At 36.4% G+C, this 23,018-nt stretch overlaps 1 protein-coding gene across 1 annotated transcript; it reads right to left on the bottom strand.

The window, feature by feature from the left end:
- Window positions 1-327: 327 nt before the first annotated feature.
- On the bottom strand, window positions 328-22,928 carry RND3 (Rho family GTPase 3). The gene is made up of 5 exons (XM_074303476.1): window positions 22,448-22,928; window positions 21,938-22,025; window positions 7,762-7,871; window positions 4,713-4,847; window positions 328-2,354 (listed from the first exon to the last, which is right to left on the bottom strand). The coding sequence occupies exons 1-5, from the start codon at window positions 22,595-22,597 to the stop codon at window positions 2,103-2,105; spliced, it is 735 nt and encodes a 244-aa protein (XP_074159577.1). The 5' UTR covers window positions 22,598-22,928; the 3' UTR covers window positions 328-2,102.
- Between the last annotated feature and the right edge of the window lie 90 nt (window positions 22,929-23,018).

Below are 23,018 nucleotides of genomic sequence, written 5' to 3'. Positions count from 1 at the left end.
AAATATCTACATGTATTATTTTTAAAGGAAAAAATTTAACTCATATGCCAAGAAAGTCCCAAAGCACAGAAGGCCAGGGCATGAAGTTAAGTAAAAGCTTCTATGTGTTATGTATATATGTATTGCATGTATGTATACACACATATATACATATATTTGTAGTACATACATATATATATATATATAATATGTATATATTATATATATATATATATGTGTGTGTGTGTGTGTGTGTTTGTATGTGTGTGTGTGTGTGCACTAGACACATGTTTAGTGGAACTAAAGAGCCAAATCTTTATTAAGTGGTTTAAAAACGACCCAACAAAATTAAGCTAAAACATGGTTACTTTTTTATTTAAAGAAAAAATGATATCTTAATAAATACTGCAGGAACATTAACCAAACAAACATACAAAGTGACTTCGACATTTAAAAAATGTAATGAATGTTCTGTTTTATAACAGTTATAACTTATTTTCTTTGTACAATATTTAAATACAGAAAGCACTTGCCAGCTATTTTTGTAATACTGCCCAAAGCATAATGCTGCATCAATCAAAGCATATTATGTGGGTAAAACATCTGTATTTTGTGGGAAATGACTGGAATGGTATTCTTGCAGAGACAAAACAAAGTGCTTGTAAGACATAGAACCAAGTGTTGTAATTACCTTATTCTCCTATTCTGCCACATTTTAATGGGAACACAGCTTTAACACTTCAAAAATGAAGTATCATCATTGGAAAGAATGCTCGTTTTCAACAAGCGCCAATAACGAACAGGTCAAGTCTATCCTTCTTTGAAAGAAGCTCTAAGAGGAACTGGTGAGAAAACATCTGCAAACTGTTTTAGAGGCTGATTTATTTTCACCTGACATGAGAAATCAGTCCACAAAAGATGGACTTGGCTGAATCTAGTTACCACAAGTTCAGCACTCACTCTACATATGTACATGCTTGTCCTATAGATTGATGCTATATCCAGTTTCCACTTGGGAGCCCTTAAAGTTCTGTTGTACTTTTGGCTCCTTCTCCTATGAATGCTATTGGAAGAAAATGAAATAAGTAATACTCAAGGGTCATCAAATATGGACATTTTGGAAATTATCCATGTACCAATTTAACAACCAGCCATGTTGACTTGAATTTGTACTCATTCAAATTCAGAAAACTTTGCTTATAATCTGTGCTTTTCTGCTATCATTCCTTCACACCATACATAATCTGGTTAAAACTACCTAAGATTTCTTTTTCCCATGGATCCTTCCATAATCACAACTCACAGAATTTTTATATAACTTTGCAGTTTTATCTATGATGGCACAACCCTACAATGTATTTTCTAAACAGGGCACAAAAAGAAAACTCAGTGTATTACCACTTTTCAAATGACAATCACATTGAAGAACAGAAACATAAAACTGAATAATAACTGGCAGACTCTACTTGGTCAATTCCATCTCTCATTGTGCTAGTTTGCAGGCCTTGAAAAACTGCAAAAGATTTTCTTCACAACTATCTTGTTCAGCTATCTCAGGAAGGCAACATTTCAAAGCCTCATACAGCGTTTCCTCTCGATACCCCATGGGTCTTGATATAATTTCCATTTTAATGATGAGCTGGGAGGAAATTAGATCACATCCTCTGGAAAACTAAACTCTAAGGTCACAGTGCCAGTTCCCCAGTGAGGAGGGTGTATTAATATTTTTAAAAGGAGATTAAAACATTTAAAAATTAAATCAATGCAGATAGCCATGAATAGATTAAGAAAAAAAAGCAAGCACCAGACAGGGTGTGATTTTTCTTCTTGGAGGTACTCTTTTCTTCCTCATCTATTTCTAGAACAATTGAACCTCTCCTTTTTTAAAAAAAAAAATTTTTGGCATATCTTCCAAGTCACATTTTCAAGCTCTTCAAAGTCTTCTCTTCCCATCACTTGGTCTACATGCTGAACCCTTAAGTACAGTATCCCACAAAAGATGAAGAATATCCTTTAAAATGGTCGCTAAGCCTCCATCATATGTCACTTTGGCTGCGTACTCCATTCGATCTTCACCTTTTTTCATTGGATTTTCTTGTCCTCATTACAGAAATCCAACACATTCACATTACTGTGCAACTCTTTGCTTTGTCCTTTCGTAAGTCTGTAGCAACTGTGGATAGTTCTGGTCTGCCAGGCATATGTGAAATCCGCTTTGTGGCCCTTTGTGATTTGTTTCGCTTAACATTTTTATTTGTCTTATTTACACATGCCAAGGTGGCAACGTGGAAAATGTCTCTTACACTGTTTTCTGACTGTAAGGCTGAGCATTCGATATAAGTAGCTGCTCCGATTTGTTTGGCCATGTTTGCACCCTGGGAAGAAAAAAAAAAAAAAAAGGACATTTCAGTCAGCAGCAAGACTTTTGTGTAAAGTCATGGTATCTCTTCTGCTGCTTATAAAATCGCAAGATCACAAAATTACTTTCACCAAATATCATAGGGAAAAGTATTATTCTAATTGGAATTAACCTTCTTTAAAGCTTTTAAGAATATCTGCAATCAGTACTTCAACCAATCAACAGGCACAGTGTTTAGAGACCTTTCTTCTCTCCAATTAATCAAACAATATTTACTAAGCATTGTGCTAAGGCATTGGGCTATCAGTGAATTAGGACAGTTAAAACCAAGCTAGTAACTCTAAGGTGATTCAAAGAAGCAAGGGCACTTCTAAGGAAGTGATTCATCATAATTATCAACAGCAAGAGTAAATAGTTATTGAACTAGTGGCAGTTCTCCCAGGTCACAGCAAAACAGAGCAAGCCATATTACGTCACTGCCTGGACAATCCTTATTAAAGAAGACTGGTGATCTGAGTCACAAACACCTGACAAAATTTTCCATTTGACTTTGGAACCTGAGATCTGCTCCCATTCTAAGACCATAATGTTCACTTTCTTTAAATTAATAAATTGTTGGAACTAGAAAGAACTTCAGAAATTATGTAGTCCAATCTCCCAACAGTATGATTGAAAGAGAAGATGAACAAAGAAGTTAATTGCCAAAGGTTAGACAAGGTCATAGTTACTAGCAGACCCAGAATTCAGATTAAGAGGACTTTTCTACCACAACACAAAACCTCCTTTGATCAATTCTGTTTTGCTGAAATAAAAAGAAGAGCAACTGAGTAAATAGATGTCAACCAGAGTGTGAGGTAGAAGTTAATTTTTTAATGTTCTTCCACAATATGGAAGAACATACTAAACATATAAATGTGACAGGAACTTCACATTTATCTCTATTGCCTCTTTTTAAAGTCATGCTTTGAAATGTAAAACAAGGAGTTTCAAAAGGTAGATGACCCCCACCAAAGTGTCCAGATGGCAAGCATATACACATGACCACTACAGCTTATTCAAATGTTCCCAGCTTTGCTAATTTGAAATACAATCTGCTTCCATGAAAATAAAGACCAAGTAGAACATAGAGGGGTTATAGTGTTGAGTGCTAAGTAAAGTTCAAGATACTTCAAAATAAACTTTTTCGTGCTGGGGTTTTCCAAAGAAATAACTGTTAAAACAGCTTCTCCTAGCTCCCTCTCTGGGAGAATGCCTATAAAGATTGTGATCTTCTAAAACATATGAGGTGCTCAGTTTAATAGCAAAGACCTTTTTAGTAGTTTATTATGCCACAAACTATAAAGCAAGATTAGCTCTCTTAAAAGTTATCTTTGCACCTGAAGGGTTACTATCTTAAATCCACAGAACTCATCAACTGCAGAGATACTGTGAGGGCAGAATACAGATGACTATGTTTGCAATGATACAATATCAGATAATCTGTATATAGAATGAAGTTATATGCTATCCTTGAATTACAGTTCATTCTTGCTGCATCATCTCTATGGTGTGTATATACAAACATATAAATAATAAGATATATGAAGGAATTCATTGCAAAAGGGCTCTGGCCTTTTAACATGGCTAATTTTTTTATATAGTGGGAAAAAAAAAATTCCTCCAGGCAGTGCTAAAACTAACTAGAACAAAGGTGTCTCTTTGGAGGAAATAGGCATCTGGGTGGTAAAGAGAATAGAACACTGGATTTGAAATCAGGAAGACCTGATACTTATTAGCTGTGTAACCCTGGATAAATTTCTTAAACTCTCAGCACCTTCATTTCTTCATCTACAAAATGAGATCCCAGGAAATCTTTTGGTCCTAAAAAGAATTGCATTTAAATTTACTCAAGGTCAAAAGACAAAAAGATAAGCAAATATTAATATGTTGCTGTTCAGTCAGTCTTTCTCAGTCATGTGTGACTGACTCTTCTTGATCCCAATTGGGATTTTCTTGGCAAAGATAATAGAGCAGTTTGCCACTTCCTTCTCTAGCTCATTTTACACATGAGAAAACTAAGGCAAACAAGCTTAAGTGACTTGCCCAGGATTACCTAGCTACTATGTTACAAAGTTATTTGGACTCAGGTATTTCTGACTCCAAACTTGGCACTGTGCCATTTAGCAGCCCCTGAGTCTTAATATACTCATCTTCGTATTAACAAAGTTACTTCAGGACATAGCACTCCTTCAAAATTTTGGACTAGAGAGAATTTTTGATTGGAAGTGGTGCCGATCAATGGGAAGCATCTTCTGGCAGTTTTGCATTAATATAAGGAGATATATAGTTCTTTATTTTTAATTAACATTCACAATCAAAGGGATAAAATACATACCTGATCATAAGATACTGGTGTTTGCCTGTGATTTGAAAGTTCTACTAATGTACTAACATCTGTACGAAGATCAGACTTACAGCCAACCAGCAGCATCTTGGTGTTAGGACAAAACTCTTGAATTTCACCTTTCCACTGTAGAAGAAATGGTAGAAACATTAGAAAGCATATTTAAAGAACACCATCACTTGATCAGCAAAACCCTTTTTTATCCTGCTGCTAGAAGAATGTTTTGTTTGGGATAAGGAAGTAAACTGTCTTAAGTTTTTAGATAAACTCTTTAAACTTTATAGTTTTATATATGGTAAGCCCTAAACCATAAAGTCTAACTCTACCTTTTACAGAGGGGAAAGATCCAAGCCATTTGCTCAGGGTAACAAAGGTAGTAAGTTTCTGGGTTAGGATGGAAATTAAGATTTTCAGATTTCAAATTTTTTTGAAAATGGTTGTAATTATATTAAAGAATGCTAACACATATTCTTATTATCTGTTTTTCCTCTCCTTGATTCATTATCTGTTCATATTATAAGAGATATATATTCTTGAGATTTGTTAGATATTAAACAATTTTTTTAAATTATCAAATCACAAATAGATATAGCAGGAAAATGTCTATTAAGAGTACTTATAGAAGGCTCAAATGTCTAAATATTTTGATCCAGTATCTCCAAGGTCAAAAGATAATTTCTAGGAGTTGATTCAAGTACTACAGAATCAACCATGTCACAGAATTCAATCTCTCATCTCTGATATCTATCTTGATGACTCAGATGCTATTAAGATAGTCTCAAGCTTATGGGACCAACTCATTACTCATTCTTAGTCCATGCCTTATAGTGGGGCCTCTGTGAACAAATTCAATTAGGAATAAAACTCTTTAAAGGTGTTGGGAAGAATACTGAATAATTAATAAGCCTTTTAAAGTTTTGATTATGATTTTCTGTGTGACTCTGGGCAAATGAATTTCTTTGGACATTCTGTAAAATGGGAGTCAGAGTGGTTAAGTCTCCCTTCAGCTCTGAATTTATGGTCCTTTTAAAATTTAATTAATGTAATTCAATTTGGGGCTCCTTCTTTTGGCAATACTTCAAGGATATGATTTCATCCACATGGATAACCTGTTAACTGAGGCAAACTGCAAACCTTTCACATCTTAGCAGATGGTTTTCATGAGTTCCTTGGCCAAAAATATTAACCGCCAACCTTCTGGTGATAAGCCTCTTAGAACTTAGCTAGTCCCCAGGTGACAGAGCTACAGTTCATCTTATAGGTTATATTTTCAAGCCTGATGGGATAGGTCAAAGCTGGCACCCAGCTTGTAGAGCCTTCTGCAATCTAGGGTCACCTCCACATCATAGTGAAGCATTACAGTAGTGGCAAGATTAGTCACTGGTTAAAAAACAAAAACAAAAACAAAAAAAACTACAACAACAACAAAACAAAACAAAACAAAACAAAACAAAAAAAACCCTACTTCATAAATCATGCAAAGATGCAAAGCAGAGCTGCCTACATTGGCAGTTGCTTGGCAAAAGTACCTCATTGCTCATTTGTTTGTCTTGGCCAATTCAAAAGTAAACAGGGACAACCCCTAGGGATAAAGTCCTGATGTCTGCAAGGTTTATCTTTTCAGTCCCCATCTCTTCCTTTTTGCATTCTTTTCCCCATTCAGTGGCAGCCCCTCCCTACCACTTCAGACAGCCAGTGCCTTCCATTCCTCTGCCACCTCTTCCCTAATAACAGGAAAAGTTGCTGATTAAATCATGTATGTTTGTACACTGGCTAGTTACATTTTAATTGAACTTCATTCACATTTTTTTTGTTGTTGTTTTAATCTCTAACTGAAAGAGATCTTTCCTCTTTTCTCTAATTGTAGAAGTTTTGCCAGGAGCCACCATAGTTTTGGGCACCCAATAAATGCTTAACAAATTCTTAATTATACAAATAATACAAATTATTAATAAAGGAGCTTCAGATATCATACAAAACAGGGATCAGAAGATTGTGTGTGAGGGAAATTTGAGAGAGGTTCTAAATTAAGTGGGGAGTTTACTTAGTTGCATCTGAAGATACTTTGGGTATTTTCAGGTTAACTATGTTAGAGAGAAGGCTGGGCCATTTTCTCTATAAGATATTTCTCCACAGCTGGATAGCTGGGGAGAATGGGCTATACTGGCTAAAAATCTCTTCCTCATCTTTATCCCTTTATCATGAATTTCTTTCAGGATTGGGAGCCTGATGACTTAACAAGCTCCCAGTTGGAAGTACAACCTGGGCTCATTTTGACCTAACCTATTCATAAAGCTTCCAAATTTGAAGAAGCTTGAGATCAAAGAACTGAAGTGTCCTCATAGGCCAATGTAGTCCTTAACCTTCATTTTACATGTGAAGAAAGAGAGGCATCCCTTCCCCTCCCCCCAAAAAATTTAAGTGCCTTGCCCAACATCACACAGATAAACTGGATTTATATACCCAGGTACCCTTAATCAGAATGAAGCATTTTTTTCATCGTACCAAAGTATTTATAACATTATTGATGGGTTTTGGCACATGACATTTTGTCCATTTTTAAACTAGAATTTACCATTTATTGTTTCTTCTATTATTCTCCTTGGGTTATGAATTGTCTGATAAAAGTGTTGTGTAAGATATTCTTTGTTAATAAAGGTCTTCCTGAAAGCACTATGTTGCCTGAATGTGGGTCAATTTATACACTTAAAAACTAAGGAAAAAATAGCAAACTTACATAATACAATCAATAAGAATTCTTTCCACCAAAGTTTTTTAAAAAGCTTCTAAAAGTATATGCTATTACATAATTCCATGAAAAGTTTTTTTTTTCTGAAGTAAGGAGATTATCTACATTTATAATACATTTATAGTATTTGTAATAAAGAAAGCTCATGATGTTGATGTGACCAATATTCTCTACAATATAATTACCAAATCTAAGCCAGGATCTTAATCTCTGTTAAAATTAATTCTTCAATAAGATTTTTGTTAACAGGTCATAAGGCATTGAAATGTGTCAAATTTTTCAAATACTTGCCTTTTTTAGGACACTGTCAAGAGTCTCTGGTCTACTGATGTCGAAACAGATCAACACAGCATCAGAATCAGGATAGGAAAGGGGCCGGACATTATCATAATAAGGAGATCCTATAAACAAATGAAGATATTTCAGTTTAGACCTTAAGGCATCTCTTTAGAGACATAAGTTTATTTTGCCCATATAAAGCAAATCCCTTGCATGTTTGAACATATTTGCTTCCACTTGATATAACTATCCCTCTCTCTCTCTCTCTCTCTCTCTCTCTCTCTCTCTCTCTCTCTCTCTCTCTCTCTCTCTCTCTCTTTCTCTCTCTCTCACACACACACACACACAAATACACAGAAATTGTATCAATAGCTCATTTTTAAATTTTAAAACATAGGCTCCTGTTTATATGTGATCATTTAAAATAATTAATAACTAGAAGCACTCAGAGGTAAACTAGTCCAAAGTCCTATCCTGCCTCCTGGTTTTACTTTTTTTTTTTTTTTTTTTTTTTTAATTTTTTTTTTTGCCTCCTGATTTTACAATGAAAAACTGACTCTAAATGAAGTTGAGGCACTTTCTAATGGTCACCCAGGTAATAGTAAAATGAAGCCAAATCCATTGTGCTACAGACCAGAACTCAAGGAGAATAGAACCAAAATTCTGTTTAAAAAGACAGATACCTAAAATAATAGTGCAAAAGTATTTTTTGTGGTTATCAAAGTATTTGATATTCATTGTCTTGTGATTTGATCCTTAACAAAAATTCTGTTAAGTAAGTACTCTTATTATTCCCAGTTTTGGAAACTAAGGACAAAAAAAAAGCAGACTTCAAATCCAGGTCTTCTATATACCAAGTCCAATTTCATTTTCCTTATATATCTTCTACTATACCCGAATACTTTCTCCTGTTCTCTAAAAGAGATTTTTTAATATTAAAAATATGGCACAAGTTTTAAATGACTTGGTCTCCTCATTGCCTCTATAGATGGGAAGTACGAAATAAACTTCTCTGAGAGAAGACCAATAAAGAATGGAGATTCTTCTCTAGAACCCAAAAGGAAAAAGATTAAAGAGCATAAAAGTATATAGTAAACTTAGTTGTGGGTAAGTATAAGGTTTAAGTTTAGTTTTTAAATTATTTGAAAAGCCAAAAAAATTTCAGGATGGACAGTACCCATAGTTGTCACCCAGCATACTGTCTTGGATAGTAGTACCATAGACTGATAGACTGATTTGGGTAACTGGTAGAATATTGTTATACTGTTTTAGCAACACCAGGAATATACTATACTCTGAATTAACAATTTATTATTTAATCACTAGAACATTCATACTCCTCAAAAGTCATTTTAATGGAATTTTATGGAAAATTCTATAGGGTCAACATTTCAAATGATTTCTCAGTTTTGACATGCAGATGTTGTAGAAGGATATGTATTTTAAGTCATTTTAATGAGTTTAAAAATTCAACATTAACATATAGGAATTTGACTGTAGCATATAAGAAAAAAATTCAAAGCTCAAAGTATTTATGGCTTTTAAAATCACAAAACTTTTTAAGTTGTAATGTTTCAAAGCAAGCTATATTTCTGACACTACATTTTAATACAGAACAACTAATGTACCCTTCAAAAGCTGAGTAAACTAAAGAGATAATAAAAATGAGGTGAGTTGTTTTTGCAACTTTTAGAAAAGCCAATTTAAAAAAAAATTCAGGGCAAACTTGATTCTATTTAATAATCCAGGGTAGGATTCTACTTAATAACTATCATTAAACAAAGTAGAAAGGTTTGTTTGTTTTTTTTCCCCCCAAAGCACTTTAGATACTTTAGATTTTCATTTATCATACCAAACTTGTGAACTAGATAATTCAAATATTCCTATCCCCATTTTAAAGAAAAGGGCAACTAAGGCAACAATGTGATGAATCAGAGGCAGTATTTGAACCCAGTCTGTCCTGAAACTAACTATGGCATCACAGTGCCAATTTGGAAACTATTAAGGGCATCTGCTATCTGAATACTTTTCTGTGTATAAATCTGCTGAGTCAAGAGGATCACATGGAAAAATTCAGCTATTCCATTTGTTTCACTGAGATAACCTAGAGCCAACTGTGTTCCTGTGAAGCAAGAGGAAAAGGAATGTGTCAAAGATAAAAGAACAAGAGTGTGAACAAGTGAAAAGAGATCAAGCCAGCAGTTTGCACAGTTTACAGTTGCTTCACTCTCTGGCCAGGAACAGGCAACCTGATGTAGCAGGAACTGACAGCTGAGAAATGCTTTGTCTTTGCCCATGTACACATAAAAATAAATCTCCTGAAGGTCAAGGGGGTGAAAAGCCTACTCATAAGGGTTCCTTCACATAATGTATCTGAGTGAGAGCACCTCTGCAACTAGGAGTTAGTTCTATACCTATTAAGATCATGATTGGAAATATTAATCTAATAATGTAATGATACAGTAATGTAGAAAGTTTGAGTAGGAGCTAATAAATAGTTCCTAGCTGGGCCAGTATCAAACCTTTAATGCTTATGGCGTTCCTATTTATTGCCTCATTTTGACTTTCAGGATCAAATTATCCAAGTCATTGTACTTTTACTATTTCTGGGTTTAAGGGTTAATTTTTACAATACTCCCATTATAATTCTCTGTTAATTGTTTTGTAGCATAATCTAAAATTTCAAAATCAATATCAGTATGTCCATTCTCCTTAATACATATAATTCTTTCTTTTTAGACATTCCCCAAAATCAGAAGGCTAATGAAAATCCTAGAGGCCTTTCTCAGCTATTCATAGTTAACTTTTAGAACAGCCTACCAAGAAAATTCTGTAACTCTAACTTTTAAAAAAATCTACTGCATTCTCTTTCTTGGATATGTCTATCATTTAAAAAGTCAGTCCTCTCTGGGAAGGTTTCAGCTTTAACTCTAACCTGAAAGAACAGAATCTCTGAATTCTTTCTAACTCAAGAACTCTAGGCTACTATAACTAGTCTAACTCTATTCTTTCCTTACCCTTTTCTGTCACCACAACAATTCTTTACTAATCCATAAATCAGTATTAATTCAGGGTTAAACAAGAATGAGCATACTAGATCTGGAGCTATCTGTGTTCCTATCACATATACTTTTTTTTCAATTTCAATTCCTCATTTATAATATAAAAGTATTTCCAACTGGATGATGGTGTACATAATGCCACTTAAATGTATTTCTGTGATTAAAACTACTCCCAACCCTTCTGTGTTAAGAACTATGAAAATTGAGTTCTTTTGTGACATTGTTACAGGTTCACTGTTCTTATCTGAATATATTCAGATAGGAAATCTTTGCTGTAAATTTTGTTAAACCCCCAGAGAACTTCCAAGATTTAGGTTTTAGCCCTCTGCAAAGAGAATCTTGAAGGTTACCTGGTTTATTAGAGAACTTTTGTATAAACTTAATTTAAAAAAAAATACTAATTAAGTATCTACTATATATTAGGCATTTGGCTAAACAGTTTTAAAGCTAGAATTCATTTGACATTCTGAGCAACCCACTGAGATAGGTGGTATCATTACCCCTACTTTACAGATTAGAAAACAGGCAGACAGAAAGGTTAAGTGACTTGCTTGGGGAAATATGTCCAGTGCATGAAGTGGGATTTGAACTCAGATCACTATCCCACCTAGCTGCTTTTTAAGTTAAAATAAGAACCCTGTATTTGCTTTAGCACCCTAAGATTAATAAAGTACTAGACAATCATTTATCCCATCTGAGTCTCACAATGACCTTGTGAACTACATGCTGAAGTTATTATTATCCCTATTTTACCGAAGAGGAAATTGAGACTGAGAGAGATTAATGAAAGCCCATGTTTACAAAACTATCTGTTTAGTGGGGTAGAATTTGAATCCAGACCTTTCATAAAAACAATGTTCAAGGAAAGTAAAGAACTTTTTTTCAGGGAAGCAGAGTGAATCTTATCTGAAGTAATGCTAAGTAAAATAATGATATAACACTTTTTTTCCCCTGAGGCAATTGGGGTTAAGTGACTTGTTCTAGGTCACACAGCTAAGAAGGGTTAAGTATCTGAGACCAGATTTGTACTCAGATCCTCCAGTCTTCAGGGTTGGTGTTCTATCTATGGCACCACCTCGCTACCCCTCACTATTGTCTTTTGCTAAGAAAACATGCTTCTTCCTCAATAAAACAGAATAAAAATTGTGGAATGGCCATATTCTTGCTTCTATATTTCTTCATGTTAAAAGATGTAAATGTATGACATAGCTATGACTAATAAAAGCAGCTAGATATAAGGAAATACAGCAATACAAGGAAACCCACCCACAAAATCCATTTAGTTAACTATCCTCCCTTAGAAACTCTGTAGCAAAATTTTCATTTTGTGTTCTCTAAGTTTTCATCATTTTTAAGGTCAGTCTTAAAATTTTCCTTGAAAGCTGGTGCTGTTCCATAAAAGAAGCAAGAAAGCTGTGAGATTGCATGCTTAAATCACTAAACACTTGTTAGATAACTTAGAGTGCAAAGAAAAACTAAGAATTCCAGGAATTCTCTTGCGAAGTGAGAAGTCACATCTGGAAGAGAAAACTTTACCAAACTAGGTATCAAAAGAGCTGCTCCTCAACAGAAGGCATTGAGGAAAAAAACCTCACCACCAGTGTCAAGTCTCATGGGGGAGAGTGGAGTTTGGGGAGGAAGGGTGGTGGTGATTTTTTGCAGATTTTTATGTTGCCTTGCAAAAACATCTAGCATAAATTAAGAGCAGAAGACAGCAGAAAGAAAGTGAAAAAATTCACCATGACTCATGAATTCTGTTTCCTAAACACTTGAAGCAGAAATAAACCCATTTTTATAATTTTAAGTGTCTGTCTTGAGCTACAAAAGTCCATTGAAGTTCTGTTTGTCCCTTTTTTTATTACTTGCTTTCACATGGATTAAAAAGTTCAGCTTTTTCATTCTGTCATTTCTCTTAGGGTAACATACTGAAGTTTTAATTAAATCCCATCCCTAATAACCTTTTCATTTTAACCTATGAGCTTCTTTCAAAGGGAATCCCCCCTTCACATACTAAATGGATCAGTATACCAAAAAATTAATATAAATATTTTTTAAATAAATAAGCTGAAGCGTTTGCCTGGGAGTGATAGGTTCAGTAATGCTTTTTATTTTCTTTCATGGGTCAACTGAGCTACAGTAATTGTAACTTGGCAAATGTAAGTGGCAAAGCCAAAAAGGCCTTTTGAAAGTTCATGTCTGCCCATCTTTGTCTTTAAGATCATTAATTCTGGGTGAGAGCAAAATTTCCAACCCAAGAATAGTCACAAAGTGCCTCACCCTGAAACTAATTCTTCAGACACATACCTGCCTGCTTAAGTCACAGCTTCTCAAAGATAGAACAGACCATATATGTACATAATTAAATGTATATATACAGATTCTAGCCCAAAAGGGAATCTATGTGGATCTACTCACCATACCAGCTAAAACATTTTGAAGCTTTAAAAAAAATTGTTACTAAATGCTCTTCTAATTCAATATTTCTATAATATGAGTCTTAAAGTGGATTTAAAGTAAGAAAACTAAAAATAGGAACCTTGCATATATAGTTTAATTTGGGGTAATTAGCAAGAAAGCATTTGTTTTATATTGTACTAAATAAACAGCTAACATGTGTAACTGTGTGATTTGACCTGTTATAAGATACCGTTTCATCATACCGTCACTAATCTAGATGAAAGCTTCAAATTATCAAGAATCTTAGGAATGTGCATTAAGTCTACCCAGACCTTTTGCATATGGCTCACTAAAAGATTTTGTTCAATTCCTCCCCCTGCCCTCTCTCCTCAGTCCCACCAAGCTGGTCTGTATTTTTGGAAAAGTGCCAAGAAAGAAAGAAGGCAAATATGCAATACCCTCTAAAACTTTCTCAATAAAGCATTTTTGTTCATTTCTCTCCCCCCCCCCCATAAAACCAGAGTGATAGAAATTGTGTGCAGATTTCTCTTGAAACAATTTGGAGAATAACACTATAAAATAGCTTGAACACTATTATTTTTAAAGAATGTTAAATAATGTAATCTTATAGAATTTTTTTAGCTTTATTCAAAATACAAAATTTATTAAATCCTAAATCATTTTGGCTCCTGACAACAAAACTGTCATTTATAGATGAGATGAAATTGTATCATCTTAATAGGAATAAGCTAAACTCATCATATTAATGAGGAACCAGTCTTGTATCACTCTATTCAGTATAAATTTTAGTAGATCACTTTGAAGTCTAGTTTGAGAAATGAATGGCTTTCAAGAACCTGGCTATCCATCCCCAGGGCCTCTTGAGAATTTATAGTCAAGCCCAACTTCCCCACACAGTCCAAGTAATATGTTCATCCCATTGAACAGAGTGCTTTAAGGACGTTTAAGGACCATTTCGATAGAAGAATTGGTTGTTCTATAGGGACTATGAATAAAGTTGCCAATTGGTGGTAGCCAGAGGCATCTGAAGGGCATTACAAACTGGCTTTGGGAAAACTGTTTCATTTTACATAGACCACTATGCAGTCATGAACTAATCTGGGAAGCTATTGGTCCTTGGTGTCACATCTACATGCAAAATTACTGAATTAATGAGCAAACATCTGGTTAATTTAAGTAGAATCAATATAGCCAATCTGGATACCTTATCTGAGCATGCAAATGCTACAAATAGATAGGAAAGGATGCAGTTCTAAGTGGGGTTAAAAATGAATCTGAAAAAAGTCTAAATCTCTAGAGACAGGTGCAGACCAGCAAGTATAATTGAACTTTTCTAGCCAACCATTAGTTTCAGTGGGGAAACGCTCTTATGTGGTCTGATGCATCTGTTAGCATATTTAATTGGGAAGCCAAGTGCTGTCATCCTGTGGAAACTTGTCATCAAGATAGAGATCTGTCCTCTTGCAACCTACTTCACTTATGAAGTCAAGCACAGTGAACCTAAGTCAAGGGTTGAGTTTAATCTTGGGACTAAGGCTTCACATACCATTATTTACCTTTTGACAGATCTAGTTCTTTTCTAGGCATGTGGCTTTAATTTTACATCTAATATTTACCAGGATAAACTCTCATACTTTCTCTTTTATGCTCCCACTACCAGAAAACTAACCTTGCTTTCAAAACTATTTTATTTAAGTGAAAATAATACTTCAGCAGGAGTAATATGAAAAAAAAGGGGGGAGGGGGCAGGGAGAAAGTGCATAAGTCTTTAAGACATTTATCTACTAAATAGACAAGGAACAGCTAGAAAATGCAGTGGATGCTGGACTTGGAATAAGGAAGAGGTGGGCCTGGAATTAGGAAGATTTTTGTTCAAATTTTGTTTCACACGATGTGACCCTAAACAAGTCCCTTGACCCTGCTTATCTGGAAAATGAACTGGAGAAGGAAATGGCAAACTACTCCACTATCTTTGCCAAGAAAACCTCAACTGGGGCCACAAACAGTTGGACATGACTGAACAAATAAACAAAAATGGAGGGAAGAGAAGCTTCTGAAATAATTGTACTATATTAGGATTAGCATTGGAACTTGAAGTCCTTGGTTCTTAGTCCTAACACATTTCTCATCTAGCTATGGGACTTTGAATAGTTCATCCTTTCTAAAACCTGTTTTCTTATCTATAGAATAGAGGAGGAGGAATGACTTCCAACTTTTATTTATATAAGTGCAACATAAAAACATTATTTTATAAGTGGTAAACATTTTGGTTTTTATATAAATGGAAATATGTAGATATTATACTATAATAACAATGATATACAAAAGGATAACTAACATGCTTTGTGTTGCTCCTTAAATAGTTTATCTCATATATCTCAAATAAAACATTCTTACATATTGGTGTGCTTTTAGAATGTTTCCATGGGGAGAAAAGGAGAATCAATCTTTATCATAATATAGTGAAAATTTCACTGGATATGAAGACCAGGGACTTGGGTTCAACTCCTAGCTCTACTATTTATTATTTGCACTGACACTGAATGAATCTCTAACTCTCAAATTCCTTATTTGAAGGGGTTGGAATAGATCTATCAAGATTCCTCCAGTTCAAAATCCTACCAATCTACCAAGTCAAATCCTACCCATTCTTAAGGGCCAGCTCAATCCTTTTTGCTTCATGAAAACTTAGTACATGAATATTCAAAGTGATCTTTCTGTGCTCTGAACTTGACAAATTCACTGTTTTATTATCATTCACATAGCAATTAATGTGAGAGTATCTCAACATTCCCTATAGATATTATTTAACTTTTCAACCACTTATGAAAGGGACTGCAACTTATACTTTCATATCTCCCACAATCCCTCACACAAGAGCCCTGCATATAATAACTGCTCAATAAATATTGGTTGATTTGGTAATCACTGCTACATTTCTGCCCAGATGTTCCACACATTGTGCATATATGTTCAAATCATAGTAAAGTTAATTTGTTTTGAAGCCTCTAAGGCTTTTCTGGATTTAATTATATGCTAATCCCCAGCACTGCTCTAACATTTCTGGCCCTGTTGAGAAATATTTCATTAGAGTGCTTGTCACAAAGTCCATGTTTCAAATTCAGTGCATAAACTACAAATGGGGGCTGTAAATCGACAGGCATATTTTCTGAAGAATATTTTCCTTAAATAAAATGGAAATACATATATATATACTTAAGTGCCTAATTGCCTAATGTGTGGACTTTTAAAGAATGTTTTTTAATATGCTAAAAATTTTCAGAAAATATGCAATAATTGTTAACTCAAGTATCCATAGGCTTGTGTCACATGAATATTTTGAAGGATTTCCAAAAGATAGTTCCCTGTATGTTCCTATATTATACATAATTTTCATTTAAAATTATTATCCTTAACCAAAATATGAATTACTTCACCTAGGTTAAAAACTGACATAAAGTACTTCAGAAAATAACTTCTAATTAATATATAATCATTGTTATAGGTTGCTTAGAAATAGTTACTTGGTGATCTTCTAATTACTATTTTGTATCAGAAAGCCATGAATTAGCTCACTGTAGTAAATGTGAAACCTTCAGAAGCATTGGAAAAGGTAAGCCCAACTCTTGTCTGATTTGATTACACACAAAAAAGTACAATATACTAGTAATAGTTAACAAAGCATTGTTCTGTCCAATGCCAATTGGATCCTTAGAAATTCCTGTGCAAGGATTAACAATACAGTTTTATAGGGGAGAAAAGAGGATATTGGAAGGTATGATTTGCCCAGAGTTACCCAGCTAAGTGAGAGAGCCAAACCAGAGTTAAATATAATGGGATGCTTTCCTTATTATACAAAGCAGATTCATATTTAATAAACAAACCCATGACCTATGGAAATTTAATTGCATTTGGAAATAATTTAGATTGTAGATCAACTATTAATAAGATGGCTCTATCACCAATAGGGAAACACCAGAAATATCTTGTACACTAAAAATCTGAATACCAAGCACTTCAAGAGTTCCTGCTAAAATGCTGCTTCCATGGAATCATGCATCAATCTTTTGGCATGTTCTGCTCATCTGTTGGATTTGCTATTTAAGCATACTAGAAATTGTAAATTCCCTCTTATGGCAAATTCAATTAGAAAACAAATTTTTCCCCTAACCACTGGAAATGGATCCACTGGACAATCCTAGCTTTAAAAAAAGGGAAAAAAGCCAGATAATATTTTTTCAGGGCTCACAAATAAAAATGGAATTACTACAAGTTCAATACTCTAAGTGAAATCCATTATATTTAATAAAGCTCAAAACAGTGGGAGATTTACTTCCTTCTCCCTGATAAGGTCAGACATAATGACTTCAATTCTTTCTGATACAAAAAGTAATCTAAACACTTACATTTTGACCTTCTTTTCTTTCTCATTTTAGATTATCTCTTGCTTTCAAAATAGTATTTGGCCATGGCTGGGAGAAAAATAGCTGAGGGATCTACATAGCTAATTTTGAAAAGTTTTAAAATAACTAAATCTAACTTTCAGACAATCAGAAATCTAAGCTTACTTAAAAAAAAAAAATGAAGTTGACAGCAGTTGACAATAATAAGCAAATATAATCCAGAGGGACCAAAGATGTACAATTATTTTTATAACCTGAAACAAACAAATGTTCTTGGTGGGTAAGAAAATATCAAACATTTGTCACAAAATAATCCTGTTCAAACATTTGTTGTGAAAAGCTTGAAAGGAAATACAAAATACTAAAGTTACTTCAGATGACTGCTTGCTGATGCAATGATTCCAGGCTGAGTGCACTGACCCATAACAGTGTCTTTCTATATGTGAATGACAAACTTGTCATTTTATTTGTGGGATAGCCTATTCTAAGAATTGCAGCACAGTGTGGTGATTTTTATGTCATTAAATACTTTTTAACATATGTTACATTAAAGTTTTAAATAATGATATTTTCCCCTTATGAATAATTTATTTTTTTTCTGTAGATCTAAATTCCACCCAAAACTTCATTACTAACTCTTAAAAAGATATTTTCTTCACCTCAGTTAATTTGGAAGCTAAACACACATGAGCTTTATGCTTCATTGAATAAAAATACAGATCTCATTCCAGGTGATTATCTTTAATTTAATGAAAGGCAATGTTTATAAAGTTGCCAACCTAATGTAGTTTCTTTGTGCACTGATTATTCAGCTTCTGAGTGGCAATAAACCCAGGGAAATCTAATCTGCTTAGTGACTCTATGCATAAATAAATATGAACATTCATAAAATTTGCATGTTTGTCAAAGTCTGTCAAAAGTCTAAAATGTTGAATTCTGAAATTATCCCGCCTAAATTAAATTAATCTTCATATGGAAAGGAATATCAAGATTGTTTACAATAAATTTGTCTTCCCTGCATCCTGGAAATACATCTTAATTTTTTCATTCCTTTTGGAAATAGAGAAGCAAAAAACACCTTTGATTATACAATAGATACAAAAGAAACAACAATGAAAGTTTCTATGGAATAAGATAGACACTTAGATTGACAGTTGCCTTTAAATACAACTCTTTCTCTCTTCTAAGAAATCAAGCTAGTTACATTCCCAAGATTTTCAGAGTCTGGCTCAATTCAAACAACTGATTTTTAAGATTAGAACTTCCAGCATTGATAGATGGCCCACAAAATCTAAAAGCAGAAGCCAGGCAATTGTCCTAGTGAAGAGGTAGCCCTGGTCAACTGGTGTCCCTGGCAAACTATCTTCCACTGATTTCTTATTCTTTTGTCTTATGCTTGGTGACCTTGGAACAAAGGAGGAGGGGAGTATCATAACAGATACTACTCAAATCAATTTGCCCAGGATATAGCATTGGATCTGAAATGAAAACATCTGGAGACAAGTCCATTTTGAGCCTCTTATTAAATATGGGATTTGAGTTGTCACTCCTCTTCTCTGGGCATGTTCCCTAATCTATAAAAATTATGAAGTTGAAGATGATCTGGTATGGTAGGACTTGTAGGACTTGCACACTTTATTTAAGGGCTTAAGAAGAGAAAAGCAAACAAACAAATATATATATATATATATATCTTGATTCAAATTCTACTTCTGATCCTTAATAGTTATGTGAATAGGAGAAAAGTACTTTACTCTCAGGTTGTTTCTTTTAGAAAATGAGGATTATATTTGTAGGGTCTATTTGGCAAGATTACTGTAAGGATCCATTTAAAATAAGTATATTCTCAAAATACTATATAAATATCAGTTACTATAATTATAAGATCCTTTCTTTTGAAACTTTAAAACCTAATGAATAAGATGCCCTCTAAAGACCTTTCTAACACTACAGTTCTATAGGGGCTAGAAGCGAAGGTGTCTCGTCAAGGGTAATTATCATGCATCGAACTGGATCAAACTGGTTTTCCTACACTGTAAGCAGAGCAAAATTCTTGGGGATGGAATGTTTCTTTGATAAAGGTGGCTTAGCATAAGGAAACTCCTACCAAGGCAGGTAGACACCTTTTTTGTAACTTGTAGTTACAACCTTGAGGGAATCCTAGATAAATTAAGGATGTGTAAGAAGCTGGTCTTAAATTCCAGTCCGCTGAGCCCCAGGCCAGCTTTATCCACCATTTCTCTCATTTTCATGGGGATCATAAAAAGACAAGAACACGACTTTTGGGTGAAAGACCAGAAAAGGAATTCTTAGGGAAGATATCCGATATGATAAAAAGGAAAATAAAGAAAAACACCTCTCTCTTAATGGCCGGAAAAGACCACACTTCTCTTGCTGTTTCTCACTTTCTAATCCAGAGGAGAGAGGAATCCCCTGGGAGAAAGGAGGCAGTGTGGTCTCAGCCCCTCCCTCCCTCTGCCGGCCCCCTCAGCACATGGTGAGGCGTTGTGAAGCGCCTGGCTCTCCAAGTGGAAAATGAAAAGCTGCCCATCTGGCTGGGATTGATTGTAGCAAAAGCGGAGTCTGGCATGGACTGCTGCTGAGAGAAGCTTTTAGGGGAAGGGGACCAGCCTTTGCCTCCTCTCCCCCACTGTGCATGCGCGGGCTTTATCCCTGCTGGAAGCCTCGGCTGCCCCTGTTCTAGCCTTCAATATCCTGGTTCTCATTGAGAATCAGGGCTGACCACACTGCAGAGAAGGTCTACAGCTAGACCGCTACCGGCAGGTAGAAGCCGAGAGTCCCCCGCCTACTCTTCCGGGCAGCACAAATGTCCCTCGGGGCAGACCCGACATGCCCACACTTGTCTCCTTGTTAAGTCTTCACCGAAGCTTCCCACCCAGCCCGATCCTCGTGTCAGCTCCAGTTCGTTCCGGACCTCCCATATCCCCACTTCTCCCTGCTTCTCTCATCTCTCAGCGTTTTAGCTTTCTTTTAATCCCTAGTGCAGCTTCGGATGCGCGGTGCAGGTTCTATCCGCACAGAGTCTGGGTAAAATTCGGAGTCTCCCAGAGGGTGGCTGGGGACAGGCTCAGCACTGGGTTAATCACCTACCACTCCCCCCTCCCCCATAAGAAGCTAGGAGACACCTCCCCCAGACAATGCGAGTCCTTTCCGTCCTTTTGCTTATTCCTTTTCGCGAACTGCCCACAAAACTTGGTTATTTGCCCTCCCTGCTCTAAAAGCCGTGACAAGGCTGGGGGACGAGAAGGCAGCAGCCAAGTTCTAAACTCAATGATCCCTTTTAAAAAGAACCCCCCAATAATTGAAGCAGAACGTAAGGATAACAGACGGCCCTGGCAGGAATGATGTTATCAGTATATATCATCGCTCAGTCCAGGGCTCGGAGGGACTTTAGTGGGCCTCAGACTCTACATCTTATTCCAGGTTACAAAGCAGCCCCTAAAAGGAGGGAAGCCCCAGCCAACTCGGAGCGTTCAGTCCCCCTCCCCCTCCACTACCGCGTTCCGGCACCTCGCTGTTGTACAACCGCCTGCACATACTTTCCTGTCATCGTCACGAATACCAGAGATTGCCTGCGCTCATGTTACTTTCTGGTAGGTTAGGATTCCTCACGTAACCGCGCCTGTTTGGGGATTTTCCTCCTCCTCCCACCACCACTACCACCTTTCCCGATTTTCCCTCTCACCCTCCTAGAAAGCCATCAAAGTTATCTAGAGGCGTTCCCAGGTTTATAACTGGATACATAGTGGGAGCGCACACACACACACACACACACACACACACACACACACACACACACACGCCCTAAGGTGTGCTGGGGAAGGGGCCAATAGTTGAATCACCCCTAGCTAGATCACCCAATCTCACGTCTAGAGACTGGATTCAGTCCCTTTCTATGTGCAGTCCAAGAGTGCCTGGGTTACTTCGTGGATAGTTAAAAGCCTACAATCATTTCTTTCGGGTTTCTCCTTTCTGAGCTCGGTCTTCAGTCCCTGACTCTTCCTCCCCCTCCTCCTCCCTTATCTGCCCCACTACAAGGAAATAAAAGGCATTTGTTGCTGAATTGAATTCATTTCGACCGGAACGCGGGGATTACTCCAGGAGGAAAAACTTAAAGGAGGCACTGTGGCTGGCAGGGGGAGGGGGGAGAGGAGGGGATGCCGGAGGGCGCGCTGACCTCAGGGGTCCGTGGCACCGGCCCAACTCTCGCCGAGGGCACTTAATCGCCCGGTCTCAAACCCAGGACTCCCCAGTCCTCCATCTGAAGACAGGTTCTTTTCTTACCCGAAGTGTCCCACAGGCTCAGCTCTATCCTTTGTGTGTCAATTTCAAAACTGGCCGTGTAATTTTCAAATACTGTAGGGACGTAATTCTGAAGACATCCACGGAAAATACAAGGAAACAAACAAACAGACCAAGAAAAAAAAGGTTATCTTAACAGAAATGGCACCAACAAAATCCCTCTCCCCTTAAACCGCACTCAGCCACAAAGGCACAGAATCTCTCCCTCCGAACGGCCCCAGAGCCCCAAGACTGACCCCCCCCCAAAAGCCCCTCCGATCTCAGCGTCTCCCCGCCGGAGGAAAGACAAGTTCTTAACAGCGAGGAGATTAATCGGCAGCCTTCAAGCCCGTTTTCCTGTTCCTTTCCCCTTTCAAGGGGTCTCACAAGGAAGGGTAAAGGAGAGACTGAGGAAGTTTGGGCACTAAGGCAATTAAAAATAATAATAATAAAACACTGGTCTCTAGTCGCTTTGACTCCCTCCTGGACTGTGGCAAGGCAAGCTAGACGTACCTCGGGGAAGCAATCCTTAGCAAACACATGAAGCAGCGCCGTTTTCCCACACTGGCTGTCCCCAACCACCACTATTTTGCATTTCACGTTCTGATTAGGATCCATCATAGATTTACTGTTTAATTTCTGACTGGCTCTTCTCTCCTTCATTGATCTTGCCTTATTTCCTCTTGGAAAAGAAATCTTCTTTTAAGAGAAAAAAATTATAGAAATCTTTGCCAAAAAAAAATAATATACGTATGTCACAAATCACAAATGAAGAGGGTGCTCAGAACCCCCGAAGCGCCCAGGCGGTGCGGAGCAGAAAAGGCTGGTTACTCCCTCGGAAACAAGTTTTATATCCCGGACTCCACACCTCGCCTCCCCAGTGCAATTCCGATCCGAATGCTTTGTTTCACGCTCTCTGCTCGCCTTTATACGCCGCGTCTTCCAATCCTGTTCTTTCTCAATGAGAGAAAGATACCGATCCTCCTCCTCCCCTTTTATGGAGCACGGGAGAGTGCAGTCTCCTCGCCAGGAGAAAAACTGTATATCGTGCGCCCTCTAGGGGAACTGCTCAGAATTCATCTCA

The sequence above is a fragment of the Sminthopsis crassicaudata genome, chromosome 3, assembly GCF_048593235.1.
Source record: "Sminthopsis crassicaudata isolate SCR6 chromosome 3, ASM4859323v1, whole genome shotgun sequence".
Lineage (NCBI taxonomy): Eukaryota > Metazoa > Chordata > Mammalia > Dasyuromorphia > Dasyuridae > Sminthopsis > Sminthopsis crassicaudata.
The sequence above is the reverse complement of the archived record's forward strand: the minus strand, read 5'-3'. Positions and strand labels throughout refer to the sequence as shown.